Genomic DNA, 15931 nt, shown 5'->3' on the forward strand with positions numbered 1-15931 from the left:
TTGGACAAATTGATTCAGAAAAAATAAAAAACTTTAAAATTAGTCACAAATGTAAGCTGCTACCTTTAAATGAATACAACAAAAATGAACAGTGTAATGAAAACGTCAAGCGCCATTTGATTGGCTATCACTTAGCAGCACATAGAATAGAATATGTCCACGTATTTGTTTTTAAATTAAATTAAATTGCAGATTCTCTACAAAAACAGAAATATGATAGCATATTATGTCTATCTGGTCCAAAATTAACAAAAATATCAGAAAAAAACATAAAAATAGGAAAATGTTGTACCAAAACATTGGCGGCAAAAATAGTAGAACTCAAAAAGTAATAGTTACATACATAATGATTTGCCAAATCTGAATGGGATATACTGATCAGTATTTGAAACAAGATTTGATAATGATTGATAATGATTACAACAGACATGTGTCACTTCCAAAACTTTGACATTTGACCTTGTTGTTAAGGTTAATGCAAACACTATCCCCAAGTGAAAACTAAGTACCTATCTGTTATTGTAAGCAATAATGCTAACAGCTTCGCCACAGTTTCCTCTTTCCATCACAAATTTACAAAATAGTGTTGTTTATAGTCTGCACTTCCCTTCAGAAGATGTGGACAAGAACATTTTTTTAGTAAAAATTGAAAATTAACTTAAATTTTGTCTGTTGCCTCCAATTTGCGTTCATTTCCAGAAATACTGAAGAACATAAGAACAAAAATGTAGAAAATTCGGGCATGAAATCTGGTGGTGAAATAGTTCAAATCAAAGTGATGAGTTTCTACCTGGATATCAACTTTATCTTGCGCTTCAGCCCATTTATACATTGACGGGTGATTACCAAGGATTGATTGCCGGGCAGAATCACGACCAAATCTTGAAAATACGGTGGAAATCTCCTCTTCAGTGCCATTTCTCTGTTGGTACCCATTATTATTCTCCTGGAATAGAAAGCAAGTGATTAGTATCTTCTGATCAGTACTACAGACTGTATAAACCCCAACTCCTACTCCCGGGAACCAAATTAGAGATGAACACATATGTAGAAGCAGAAGACTTATTTGAGATAAGTATCGTAATAGAGAATAAACTTTCTTATCAGGACTAGCTGCAAGAAAAACAATAAAGTACCACAAGCCATATATGCCATTACATACAAGTAAAATAGGTTTCAGTCAAAATGTCACAAACAAAATTCCATTTGAAGATGATTCGATATAGATTCTACACGAAAAAAAACATAATAATTTATTGAGGGAATAAAAGAGATTGTGAGATAACAGTGTTGCAATATTTTTTAAAGTACCGGTAGGAGAGATGTGGTTTGTCGTTTAGACAACCCGTCCAAACGTGATGAGGGTAATGACCTCATGCCTAGTTATCAGTTGTGATAACATGGTTTTTGTGTGGTACCAGCAGACCAATGAGAAAACATCGTTTTTACAATCGACAACACACATTATTATAATATAATATATATGTATAAGTGAAAACAGTCAATCTAAACCTGTAATTGGTACCAGCCTCTCTTTTAATATCAAGTTGTGTTTAATTCAATAAGTGATAGACGACATACAGATTTTATCAAGGCTTGCTGGTATGGACCATATATTGCTACATTAATATTTCCAGGCACGTATCAAAGGTACCACGACACTCAACCCATTCATAATAAAGAAATACAACATGTATTAAAGCAAACCTTGAGTTTTGCAACCCTAGATATTTTATTAGCAATGATAAGGAGAAATTAAAGCCGCAAGCGGCGTCACCGGGGCCCAAGCTGACAAGATTCTGTTTCATAATTAATGTGGTTACATGTTAGACAATCAGGTAGCTTGTATTATCAGTAACACGAGGTCGAAATGAAATTGGTACCATGTATTTACGTGGTTTGGTTATCGAAATAGGGTTTTCAGGATATATAATGAGCCATGTTCTTAATAATGAGATTACATAATCATATATAGCCATTTCTAATGTCAGTTACATCTTTCATTCAATGTCTTCATAATGACACTAGTTACATGTCCAGCTCTGCGACAGTGTTTTAGATATGACTGCTATTCATATTAATGAGTTCACATGACCATATATGGTCATCTGTTATTTTAATCAAATCTCTTGTTCACTGTTGTCATAATAACACAGGATTCATCTTCCCAACTCCAACAGTGTTTAAGATATAATGGTTATGCATATTAATGAGTTCACATGACCATATATGGTCATCTGTTATTTTAATCAAATCTCTTGTTCACTGTTGTCATAATAACACAGGATTCATCTTCCTAACTGCAACAGTGTTTAAGATATAATGGTTATGCATATTAATGAGGTTAGAAGCCCCCACCCCATGGGCGCGTAGCCACACGACCTAGCCATGTGACATTCAGGGAAAAGAATGCGACTTTTGAGTAGAATTGACATACACAATTTTAGCCAAATCTGACCAATACAACACATGTAATTGCACAAGTTTCATTTTCACAAAATCCAAGATGGCGGCCAAACCACGTGACTTATCGAAAATATATTATTTTTCTCACATGTAGCAATGTTCAGGCATGTTATATTCAAAACCAGCAGTTAATTGGTTGAATCACCTCTGAGAAACAAATGCCCAAACTTTTGGTCAATTTTGCCAAAAATCCAAGATGGCGGGCAAACCATGTGACTGATCTGAAATCTTTTTTAGATTTCTGAAAGAGTTTGATATACAGATGCCATGCAGCAATATTGAACGTAATCCCTCAAGTGTGGCATGAGTAAAAAACTACTTCCTGTTTAGAAGAAACCCAAAATGGCGGCCAAACCATGTGACCAATCATAACAATTTTTTCAAACGTAAATGGGCTTCATATATAGAAGCCAAATACTACATATGAGAGCATTCTGCATAGTGGTTCTGAAGAAGAAGATTTTCAAGTGTTTTTTGCCGTTTTTAGGAAAAACAAAATGGCGGGAAAAGTCACATGACCGCTAAAGTTTTTATTGCTGATATCTATTGCACATGAGTTGTACTATATGCCATAAACAAATCTAGACACCTGGACCCTCAGAAAGTGGTCAAACAGCCACTTCCGGTTTTAATTCAATCCAATATGGCTGCCAAACTAATTGACCAATCGAAATTCTGAAAGCATGTTGCACCAGTTCACATTATGGACTATCAGTATGAAGCATTATCAGACCATTCCGTTCAGCGGTTTTCTCAAACGGCTTGACGAAAAAAGTTACGGAAGAAAGAAGAAAGAAAGAAGAAAAAACCGGACAATAAGAATAGGGGCCTCGCCCTTCGGGCTTGGGCCCCTAATAAATCACTCTAATGTCTCACATTTTCAGACATTTGGGGTATGCTTCTATTACATTTTCAGTTGACTTATGGTTGTCATAATCTTGAGTGTTATATATGTATATTTTATGGAGTTTTATTTTTCGTTGCTAGTAACTTTCATGATTTGCGGATTTTAAGGTATCGTAAAGACAAATTTGGCGGAAATCACTGACTGTCGAAGGCCCCAAGTGAAATGTTCACTGCTTAGAAAATTTCACAATTTTCACTGACTCAGGAAATTACAGCAATTTACAGTAAGCTGTCAACTACTTTAATTTCAGAAGTGACATATTTATGGAAATTTTGTGAGTTACAATTTCACAATGGCCATTAAGATAGAGAGCATGGTGAACCTTGCTGTCATGAAATAATGGAAATGGTTAGGAAACAATTCTGCTTGCGTAGTGGTTAGCGCATCAAATTAAAGATTGGTAGATCCAAGTTTAAATCCTACCAGGGTTGTACACCAAAAATAGATCAACCTCTACCCTGGGTGAGAGTGCCGTGGACTCAATTTGAAGGCTATTTTCACTGGCCGAAATTCATTCACTATGAATCCGAATTTGGGGGAACCTTGGTTAATGTCAGCATGCCCTTGTGTTCAACATTTTTAGCACTGAAAATTCAACTATATGTTATTTTACAGGAAATGAATCATGATTTTAGTTATGTAATTATTAGAACATACTAGTTATGTAATTATTAGAACATACTAGTTATGTAATTATTAGAACATACTAGTTATGTAATTATTAGAACATACTAGTTATGTAATTATTAGAACATACTAGTTATGTAATTATTAGAACATACTAGTTATGTAATTATTAGAACATACTAGTTATGTAATTATTAGAACATACTAGTTATGTAATTATTAGAACATACTAGTTATGTAATTATTAGAACATACTAGTTATGTAATTATTAGAACATACTAGTTATGTAATTATTAGAACATACTAGTTATGTAATTATTAGAACATACTAGTTATGTAATTATTAGAACATACTAGTTATGTAATTATTAGAACATACATTTTTTAGCAGATTTGATGATGTAAAGTTATTCACAGGGTTTCAACTGGTTTGGGAAAATGTTTAACTTTGCATATTAATTAGATTTTAATTTTATCCTAATTTACAATGTAGCTCTCTGTGAAGTAAGAATATGTATTTTTTTAATGTCACACGTTTCAATGCTAAACGTAAAATAGACAGACGTGTGATGCGTACAGGGTATATTTGAAATATATCACAATTAGGAAAGTCTAGAGAAACATCAAGATTATAATTACCAAATGTTATTATTATATATATATCATGATTATAATCTGCCAGTTTTGGCTGAAAAAAAAATCAGAATTTTAGCAGAAATGTTTTTTGCCATTAACACAACAACAATAAATTACCAGAGAATAATTTACACATTTTATAGAGGTATATCTGGAGGGAAATGAAATGAAGAAACTGCTAAGAGAAGAAGAAGGCATTGAAAGCCAATTACACCACTACTTAGTAGCCAGTTTTGAAACCAGCTAAAATAGAAAACCAAAACATCCTTATCATCAAAGATTTAAAGAAGAATAGCATTGGCTTCCTTTGAGTGAGCACCATCATTTTCTCGTCAACGTTTTGAAGTATTTTTTTATAACTTTGTAAATTTGTACCGAATAGACACATTTCTGGTGATCGCCCGACACTGCAAACGATACATATAAATTTGTGTATAGCTCTAAGCATACCATAACAGAGTTACAACTGAAACCCCTACTGAACTATTAAGCTAAAAAGGTTATTTATTATACATGATACAAACCAGTACTGACAGAAAAACAGTATAGACATTGCTTTAATTTATTAATGCGTAATTGGTTTTAATAATACTCTGTGGGCAGCTATGCAGAGAAATATCGTCAAAAACACACATTACCAGTCCCCTAGTACAACTATATGTGTGTACAAATATTAAATGATATAATAAATTCTCCCATTAAATACAATATGGTAGGTAACTATGGCAACAATTCAGTACCATAATTTTCCCTACTGACATTTTGCTGCAACATTCTGCCTGTTTTTATTTATTTTTCTATAATTTCTTTTGTTACTTTTGAATCAAATGAACATAGTTTTCTATTATTAAAAAAATTTGGCTTTTATTTCATTAAAAAAGACAAAAGTCAAATTTGCCACTAAAAAGACTGACCTTTTTCCTCTTGACGAAATATACAACTCCTGCTTCGTACATATAAATTTAATAGTACCACAATTTATTATTTTTTTCCGGTTTTCAATTCTCTCTCCGAGTCAATTTAACTACATATATGAATTATACATAATGTGAATACCTGGGGAATTGATACGTGCATGGTAAGAAGGGATAACATCATTGAGTCTAACTGCCGAAAACAAATGCACACAAATGTCTAACCCGCACAATTTTGATTGAAATATACGACACAGTTAAAGAGGGGTCATGACAAACATTGCCAATTTGTATTTTATGAATTATAAAAAACAAAAATTAAAAATCAACTGTACCAATATACAATGACTGATCACATATATATATATATATAGTTGTACCTACCATCCTCACTACTTTATTTGTAATTGCTAGCAACACACATGGTGCCGATGGAAACACAAGGCACAGCATAGATTTCAACATATTGTGTGGAAAAAGCTATAGCAGAATATATACTGCTTGATGAAGGGTGTAAATTGAACTATGCAATCGTTGAGAAAGTAGCACAGCGATTATTTCATGCTTATTCATTAGTTGAGATGATCAGTATTCACGAACAACCGATGCCGCAACAACTCTCAAATAAACGATATCTGCAAAGTATCCAATGGCGACGAGGGAAGTATCAACGTCCTTTGCCGAGTTCTTCATGCACGGGATATAACGGAAATGAAATATTACACAAGTTGTTGAGTCATAAAGAGTAGTCGTTGATCCAATACAAATACAACATGTACCAATCATTGGGGTATCCTGTATCATCAATGGATCACACACAGTAGGAGTGAATGTAGGCAGCAACGAGTGATACAAATACCTGTCTTCCGCTAAAAATACAGGAGACTACCCCTGAGAGCCCCCACAATAGTATGATTAGCATGCAAACACAACAACTTGTTCCTGAGTGGATCCTCGGTCAAAAACTCAAGTCAAACTGGAGTCGCAACACATCCATACACAGGTTATTGTGCACACATTCACAAATAACGAGATTGCGCTTGCATAACAAGGTTTGTAGTAATTGCGGATATTCCATCTAACAAGTTAACTCCCACTGGGTGATACGAACAATGTTATCACATAATATATACGTTCTCTCATCACATTGCCTGGGCGCCGTTCACTTTACCTATCTAACATTCATGACACAGAGCGCCACACATTAAACACATAATTAATTTTAGATAACAGCCACATCAATCAGGCTTGTATATTTCTTAATTAATATGCGTGACAGAACACGATTAATAGTGATTATGGTCGTTGCTACGCCAGAACGATAGATACAAATCTTTTTTCCTCCTGATCGCCTTTGCATTGGAAGAAGTGAATAATTTTTGTGTAATTCCTTTGCATTGGAAGAAGTGAATAATTTAATTCCATAACAACAAGGACACTGAATTTCAATTAAGTCAGTGACCTGTAATTCATTTTTCATCAGTATTCAATACTCATTATACAACTCCCTCTCTCGCTGTCACCTCCTGGTGAATAATGACTTTTCACATGTACATTTTGTATACTGTATATAATGACGTTAATATGTATTAAAATGAAATGTCAGAGAATTGAATGATTCCCTTCAAAGATGTAATACAGTTTCGCAGTATCGGTGAAATATGTCAATTTTATGCAATTTATATGAATGATTAATCTTTTCACCACCAGCCCGCCCTTCTTGCCAAAATTTTTCTGGACTTTTTTTCTTATATTCTTCAATATTTCTGGAAAGGAACCCAATTTTGGAGTCAACAGACAAAATTTGAGTCAATTTTCAGTTTTTACTCCAAGAAATTTGACTATTTTTGTCAGAATCTTGTGAGGGAAAGTGCAGACTAAAAACAGAATTATTTTGTGAATTTGTGATAAAAAGAGGGAATTGGTGGTGAAAAGGTTAATAACTGAATTTGTGAATGAAATACATATTCTGGAAGAATGTAACCATTTAGTAAGCTTATATATTAAATAAAGAATCTTGTAACTAAAAAGACTGCGTTAATTGATTTCATCTAAGCCACTTTTTTTAATCTTATCTGGAAACAGAAACCATGGCAACACTAATGTATGTCACAGATAAAAGAACATTGTTTTGTGATTATAACTTAACCTGTTCCATAGTGCACATACAGAATGATGGTTTATGAACAGACTATTAAACAATATCTAACATTATGTGAGAAAACATTCTGAGTACTACAACAACACTATATACATATACTTAGTGATAACATCACATGAACACCTACACCTATACCCAACAAAAAAAAAGCACAATATTAATGTGAGTTAGACACACCCACCTTTGGTGTGCTACTGTTTCGATGTGATGAGTGTTCTTTCTGTTCTAATATTGTAGGTGTCCACCTCTTCTCATTATCATCATCGTTATATCTCTCTTCCGGTGATATTGGCGACACAGACCGTAAAGCTGGTTCACTACCGTGCCGCACATGTAATTTATTATCTATAAATAACAAAGAATGTACAAATTTAACAATTGTATCAACTATTCTAAATATAGGTGTTAAGATGGCTTCTGTGGTCCAATTATTTTATGCCAGGCTTTCACATTTTGGTATCTTTTTTTACTGATTTTGATGTTAATGTTTGTAAAAAATGAAATTTGACCTCACTGCCATCTTTTTGTGAAAAGCCATGAACAGATTTAGACCACGATTAGGAATAGAGAAAAAGCAGAAATAGAAATGAAATGAAATGTAAATTGATTCACTCGGGATTGACAGAGAAAGGAACGAGTTAATATATCAATTCGTAAGTGAGTGAAGACTGTAAACGAGAATAACCTAGTGAAATGTAATCAGACATATCGCCATTAACAGAATATTAGATGTCAAGAGACATCTGTTGGTTGCAGTTGAAGCCACAATGCATTAGTTTCAATGTATAAGAGGTTTCATGTGATGTGTTTTCTGATGTAACAATATTATCACTGTATCGCTGTACCAGATAAAACTACAGAGACTGTCAAGTCTTGTTCACATATGCTGACAAAAGTAGGGTTAGATCGTTTTTGTAAATATATTCCTTATCAGTGGGCTAAACCTGCGTTCAGTTGGTTCATATCAGTGTCTTATATTTAGTTCAGCATTCATGTCAATTCACCTACCATTGAGTCACTGTATCAATACATTTCCTGCTGATTTTATTCATAGCGACTTTCAGTAGACGATATGATAACCCAAAACCTTGTTCACATGTATCTTATCTAAGAGTTAAACATGAAATCTCTGGGATGGGAGGGGGCGAGGGTATCAGGACAGCTCTCTTACTCGCCTGGGTTAAACTTAGCCCTGAATTCACAAACACAACATAACACATACACAGGCAGATTGTATTATAAGAGTCTTTGCTATTTTTATTTATTTTAAGTCTCATTTTCACTCATGCATTAGATACATCAACAAACAAGTTGAAATTCAAAGGCATCACAAATACCATTGTCAATTGACCCAGCTGACCTTCAATACACAAATGATGTATTCAGATAATTTCTTCACAATTTCCATTATTTCCACAATTGTGTTCCCACAGACAGCACCCTGAACCTTATATCATTGCAAACTTACTGTAAATCTATCATATGCATGACCTCTAAAGGGCCACATCCTGGCACTTATGCATGACCTCTAAAGGTCACACATCCTGGCACTTATGAATGACCTCTAAAGGTCACACATCCTGACACTTATGCATGACCTCTAAAGGTCACACATCCTGACACTTATGCATGACCTCTGAAGGTCGCACATCCTGCCACTTATGCATGACCTCTGAAGGTCACACATCCTGACACCTATGCATGACCTCTAAAGGTCACACATCCTGACACTTGTGCATGACCTCTAGAGGTCACACATCCTGACACTTGTACATGACCTCTAAAGGGCACACATCCTGGCACTTATGCATGACCTCCAAAGGTCACACATCTGGACAGTTGTGCATGACCTCTAAAGGTCACACATCCTGGCATTTTCTAGAAATATTGTTGTTCTATAACATACCTCAATTTTGTCTATGTTAAAGTTCAACTGCTAACAATTTTTTTAGAAATTCATGTGATATAAGTACCAGAATGTGTAAACTTTGGGAGGGGGGGTCATGCACATAAGGTGTACAAGAAAATTAGTAAAATTTTTACACCGTTTTGACCTTCAACACTTTGAATGCCAAAAAAAACTTTTGGCTGTACAATTTTTTTACTTTTTCTCTCAAAATTTTTATCAAGACTAGTAAGAAATAGAAAATTAAGTACATCTTGTCCAAAATTAACAAATGTGCGAAACAAATGTGCACATTCAAAGTGGTAATAGGCAAAATAGTATGAATAATAACTGGGTAATTCTTCAAATAATATGATGATTAACCACTATTAATAATTATGTATCTACACTCGATGTGATTCTATATTAGTGATTGAGAGTACACTGATGTATTCCACAATGGATGGATGACACAGTATTTACCAGCACATGTATTATATATGCAAATGAGATTCTGTATTAAATGTCATCAAATTAATGTATGATAAATATGAATTATCGATTGAATTATTTTGATATCTGATGAAAATTCGAAATATTTATATGACATTATGTGCCCTATTTGTCAGATTTGTACGAATCATTTAAATAACAAACATTTGCAAATGCAAATCAAGAAAATTACTTAATGGAGTGTTTTTGCATGCCGTGTGCTCATGATGGTCATACACTGAAATACAAAATTTATGACGCCTAACCATGTTGTTTATTTTGTTGCAAGCTTTGACATTTCAGCATATTATAATTAAAGTAAAGGTCTCTGTGCTGCCCATTATTGGACGGAGACGTTCGCTTGAATAACAGGCTCGACTGCATCTCGCCCATTCTTGAGTACAACCCGTCTATGCTCTGTAATCAAGCAATAACGAGTGGTGCATTGTCCTCTATTTCCTAACTTGAGTGAGTGCATGCTTCTGGTATTAATACGGTGTACAGGTGTATTCCAGTATGCTGGTGAACACAGTAAAATATTCCTAAAACAGCTAGGCTAAATTTAAATTAAGAGAATGTCTTCTGCAAGTGAAGGCAAAGCATCAAAGAAGGAATTGTAATAACAATTACTTCTCTACAAGTACGTCTAATAAAGTCATCAAACATGGATACTCAAAGGATTACGAAAATTTATGATGCTGCCTGTGAAATTGAAAGTGTTAAAACCACTGAGATAAGATTACCTAATTTGTCATCCAAGTCATGCACATGTCTGCTAAACAAGGTACTGTGAGGATAATTAAGTGTAGTAAACATGTAACAAGGTACTGTGAGGCTAATAAATAGTAAACATGTAACAAGGTACTTTGAGGCTAATAAAGTGTAGTATACAAATGTAACAAGGTACTGAGAGGCTAATAAATTAGTGAATATGTATTGTAAAATACTTTGTTTTCACTGAAGGGACAATTCAATGAAGATAAAATCCTGTGAATATACCTTTTTTACTATATTTTACATTCAACTCATCAACAATCAGTAAAAATAAACTTTTTAGGGAAAATTAATATAAAGTAAATAAAGTATTTTACAGTAAACAAGTGACTATGAGGCTAATAAAGTATAATATATATGTGACCAGATACTGTACAATGCCAATAAAATACTTAAATGTACATATAACATGTTTCGACTACCGGTATATGAAAATGAGCTTGCAATCTCTAAGATACCATCACACACATAAGTTTGAAATATAACCCTCACACATTTTGTTTCTCTCGATTTTACATACCGGTTAATACATAGAATGAGAAAATATTTTGTTTACTGTTTTTTGAGAATGTTGGAATGATAGCTTTGATGTAGCATTTGAAAGCATTACTTAATTAATGTTAAACAGTAAACTTATATCTTGTTGGTATGGAATAAAATAAAAAATAAAGCAGTAAGACCACATCATTTGGCATGTAGAAGATTGAGAAACCATCATATGAATGACCGTGCGCATGAGTAACCCAGAATAGGTGCAGTAATCACATCTGATACTGTAAAATACTTTATTTTAGCTAGAATTAATTTTCGCTGAAAAAACATTTTTGGTACTTTGTATGGAATTTATTTTCACTGATTTTTGACAAGTTGAATCATTCCTTCAGCGAAAATAGAGAAAATTAATACAGTGGCCCCTCGCTAAGTCGTGCCTCGGTAAGTCGCGATTCGGCTAAGTCGCGGGTACTTGGATGGCTCCCAAAATTTCTATTGTGTTTTGACAGCAGTTTTGAAGTACAAAGACTAATGTTTCGTGGCATAGTATTTTTAACTAACCGTTAAAGACACAACTTAACACCTACTGTCCGTCAATTGCTGAGACGCAATGGGTGACGGCAGCCTTACTCAAGGTGTCAACAGGGGTGTCGAGTAGTGACCGTACGTACTTCTTGGCCGGTCCCATTTTGGTATACCTTTACAAAAACTCGCTACAATGAGTTGAATTCATAGAATTCTGATCTCTATTTCTCAATTGAGCAGCATGTCAAAGCGAAAGCTACATGTATACAGCCTGTTCGTACGCCATAAACTCACGGCGATCGACCGTGTCAAACCAAGTTAAGGGTTGCACGTGGTTGAGCCCACTATTCGTGGGTGGGTAAAAAATGAAAAGTAAATTTGTTTTCAAAGTTGACCAAGAGGCGGGACTGAACAGAAAAACAAGCGAAAGTGTCCGACAATGATGACACCGATAAAGCTGTTTACGTTTCTTTAAGAACGGTCTGCCGGAACTCCACTATCTGGTCCCATCACCCAATGCAAAGCATACAACTCAGATATGACGACTTTGAATTTAAGGCCAGTTCAGGGTGGTTCTTGCGATGGCAAAGAAGACACGCTATCGACACACGCAGTCTCAATCCAAGACGAAGCTCGATCTGGGAACATTGACGCTGTCGGAACTTTTCCCGAAAAACTGAGAGAAATTATCTATGAAGGTGGTTATTTTGATGAACATGTTTATAATTGCGATGAAACTGGTTTATTTTGGAAGCTGTTACCGTCGAAGTCGCAAGCAACAGCAAGCGGCCCACATAATATCAGACCCAAACAAAATAATCAACGCAATGTTTACAGCAAACATAATCATGATTTTATTCGAATACTGCCTGACACATGTGATGATACATCAATTAACTAAACCGAGGGTTTATATGTGCTTTTTATATGTTTTTAAATGCACGACCTCCCTCTTTCACGACGTCCCTCGGTAAGTCGCGGCCCTCGATAAGTCGCGGTTTTTGCTTGGATCCCAACACCCGCGACTTAGCGAGGGGCCACTGTACCAAGTGAAAATAAAGTATTCTACAGTATGTAACTCTACAAGTGACTCAGTAATCATAAGAACTATATATGCAAATTAGCTCATTAATATGCAATTGATATTAGCATAAAGGAACCCTATTGTGAATTTGCCCTATTCATGTATGGTGATGAATAGATGTTGGACTGATTATCTCACTCAGTAGTCAGAGCTTGGCTATGAGTGCATAATTCATTACAAACTGGTAAAAGCATTTGATACACTTGTATTAAAGATGGACGAAGCATAACTGGTCAAAACACAGAAAGTGTTAAAACAATCCACTCGATATTTTGCAAAGCAAATAAATAAATGACAATAAAAAATTTAAAAAGAAAAACTCCATTTCCATGGAAACAATTAAAAATTGCACATTGTGTAAAACCTTACTCTGATGGCCATTTTGATTTAAAAATTTAGTAAAAACACATAAACTGAGGTTCGGTTTTCAAAAATTAATTTCTTCTATCATGCTAATAGGCCACAAGTATGTTGATCCTTGATTACTGAGAGCAGATATATAAAGGTGAATATCGATTCAAATGCAGAACGCTAACTAACCGTCTACTGATGTGCGAAGACGTTTGATGCATAAATACAGAAAGCAAGTTATAAACAGGTAACTAAAGAAAGTTATTACCAATGATTGGCATGTATTTATTCACAAATGACCTTTAACTTTTTTTTTCCTCTGCCTTCAAATTTGATTAGATTATCATGAAAATCCTGACACAAACATGAGTAATCATTACAAATTTGACATGCAATCAGAGCCATTTTATTCAAAGTAGTGAAGTGCAGACAAATGATGATTTTTTGATTTTTTTGGATTCTCTCATCGGTGATGTTGACTGCACACTGATTAGGAACGTTATTCTAGGACTATTTACTAGACAAACTAACGTAGCAATTTAAACCATATTTCAAGTAACATTATTAAAATATGTGATTTCCAATTACAGTGCATGCAAATGACAGATAATTTGCATATAGTTGTACATGTAATAATTATGAGTATATATATACTAGTAAGACAATGTACATAGTAGTTATTAGATAACAATTTTGGGCATGTTTGTAAACAGTAAGAGTAAAATTGTGTATACTTTTTAGTTCCTGTGTGTGCAAAGTACACAAATGAGGTAATGAGTTAGTGTGTCTGTTTGTCTGTCTGTATGTATAAGGCAAAATCTCAATAACCCCAATAGCAGATTTTGATCAAATTTAGTACATAGGTAATGATTTGTTTTGCGGTTATGTTTATGCATATTAAGTAGCTAATTTACATATTAATTATCTCATTTCAGACTGAGTAACCAAAATCTCAAAAACTTCAGAACGGATTCTGCTGTCTGATGATCCTATCCTCCGATTGCTCCTTCACTGACTGTTGGGTATTTTCATTTTCTAGATATTTTTTAATAAAACAACAATGATTGTATATATTCTGCATTCACACGAAAACTTTGCCGAGTTTAACTTTGAATACTTTTGTATTATTTCTTTGTTAGTTTTGGGTCAAACGAACAAACATTCCCATTATTCTACAAAATGCACAAAAAGTAGACATTGGCATTCAAAGTTCCAAAAACAATGTGAATACCTCACCTGTTACTTGGAGTCTACTGGTAACATCCACATCAACATCATGTATATTATAAGCTTGATATCCTACTTGTTGATTTCTTTGATCTCTTGCTAAAACACTACCTATTTCACTGTGAAACATTTCGGGACTAGCAGTTCCTGCTGAACTAGCACTTGTACCATCACCACCATTATGTGGTGGAAGCGGTCGACCTTGTTCCTCAAAAATGGCTAAAAGCTAGGGAAAAAAAGAAACAAATTATAAACATTAATTGATGTATTTTATTAGATATAACGAGTTTCCAAGTTTATATAATTGATTTAAACAGTTTGTATTTCTGTAAACTTTGTTATTAAGATTACACATCGAGGGCGCTATAACTGACATACCTTTATCCATATTTGGACATACTATGATGTTATAGACATGTAAATAAGATATATTTGCTGCATTAGTAGCACATGCACATGTGTATGACAGAGGTATGGTACAATGATGTCATAGCGTTACTAGGCAACACCGATATGATTCATCTTTGTTGTTGCAGAAACTCAAAAATCAAAATGCAATTGACATGTGTAAATAGTATTTGTTGTATTAGTTTATAAAAATAAGTCAAATTTTAATAATCTTATGTACAGTGCAATTTTTGTTATGTCCATCATTCATATTTGTGATACGCTTCTAATAGAGATTTTTGTTCAGATTGCTCACTTTTCCTGTTATAGATTCAACTCCAAAATGATCTGGGTTGATACAACAATTTTTGGATTTAAACATCTGTAATGACCACACATGTTTTCTTGATTGTACCAGCTACATGTACAACAATTGTATCAACTGTAGCTGTATCAACATAACCAATAAATGCACACAAACCACAAGTTTTACTGTAATAAATATAAATTTTTGCAATTTCATGGGGTGTTATTTCACGAAAGACACTGTGACTTCCTGTCGTAAACATCCCACATAAAATTTTCACTTCTACAAAATTATGCGATTTCATAACTCATAAAATTCAGATATAGATATATACATCTCCCACACAACTAAGAAGATTTATAGCATTTCAGCTGCCTTAGCAACAAACAAACCAAACACTGTGATCTGTCAATAAACAGTTTGGACAGATATGAAAGCCTATAATAAAAAAATACAAATGTATTAGCTTCCAAATTTTATTAAGGTGTAAGTTACCATATGCCGCATAATTTTCTCTACTAGAAGCGTACATACATTTATTTGTACACCAAAAATACTAGTACGGTATATTTATTTTAATGAGGATCATTAAAATATGCACTACTAATAAAAGAAATATGGTAACTCAAGTTAGCAGACAGACATTGTATTTGCGCTAAGGCTTAAATTTTGGAACGTAATTATCATAAAAGGGA

At 34.0% G+C, this 15931-nt stretch overlaps 1 protein-coding gene across 6 annotated transcripts in view; it reads right to left on the reverse strand.

Moving 5' to 3' along the window:
* Positions 1 to 15931, reverse strand: part of LOC100371218 (partitioning defective 3 homolog) — an 87157-nt gene that overhangs the window by 35317 nt on the left and 35909 nt on the right. For all 6 annotated transcript variants that reach the window (XM_085501485.1, XM_085501481.1, XM_085501483.1 and 3 more), the window contains exons 3-5: positions 14552 to 14768; positions 7894 to 8057; positions 791 to 946 (exon numbers count right to left, since the gene is read on the reverse strand). In XM_085501485.1, coding sequence (XP_085357611.1) covers positions 791 to 946; positions 7894 to 8057; positions 14552 to 14768 — 537 coding nt within the window. The remainder of the gene's footprint in view (positions 1 to 790; positions 947 to 7893; positions 8058 to 14551; positions 14769 to 15931) is intronic.

This window comes from Saccoglossus kowalevskii, chromosome 7 (assembly GCF_978046115.1).
Source record: "Saccoglossus kowalevskii chromosome 7, keSacKowa6.1, whole genome shotgun sequence".
Classification (NCBI taxonomy): domain Eukaryota; kingdom Metazoa; phylum Hemichordata; class Enteropneusta; family Harrimaniidae; genus Saccoglossus; species Saccoglossus kowalevskii.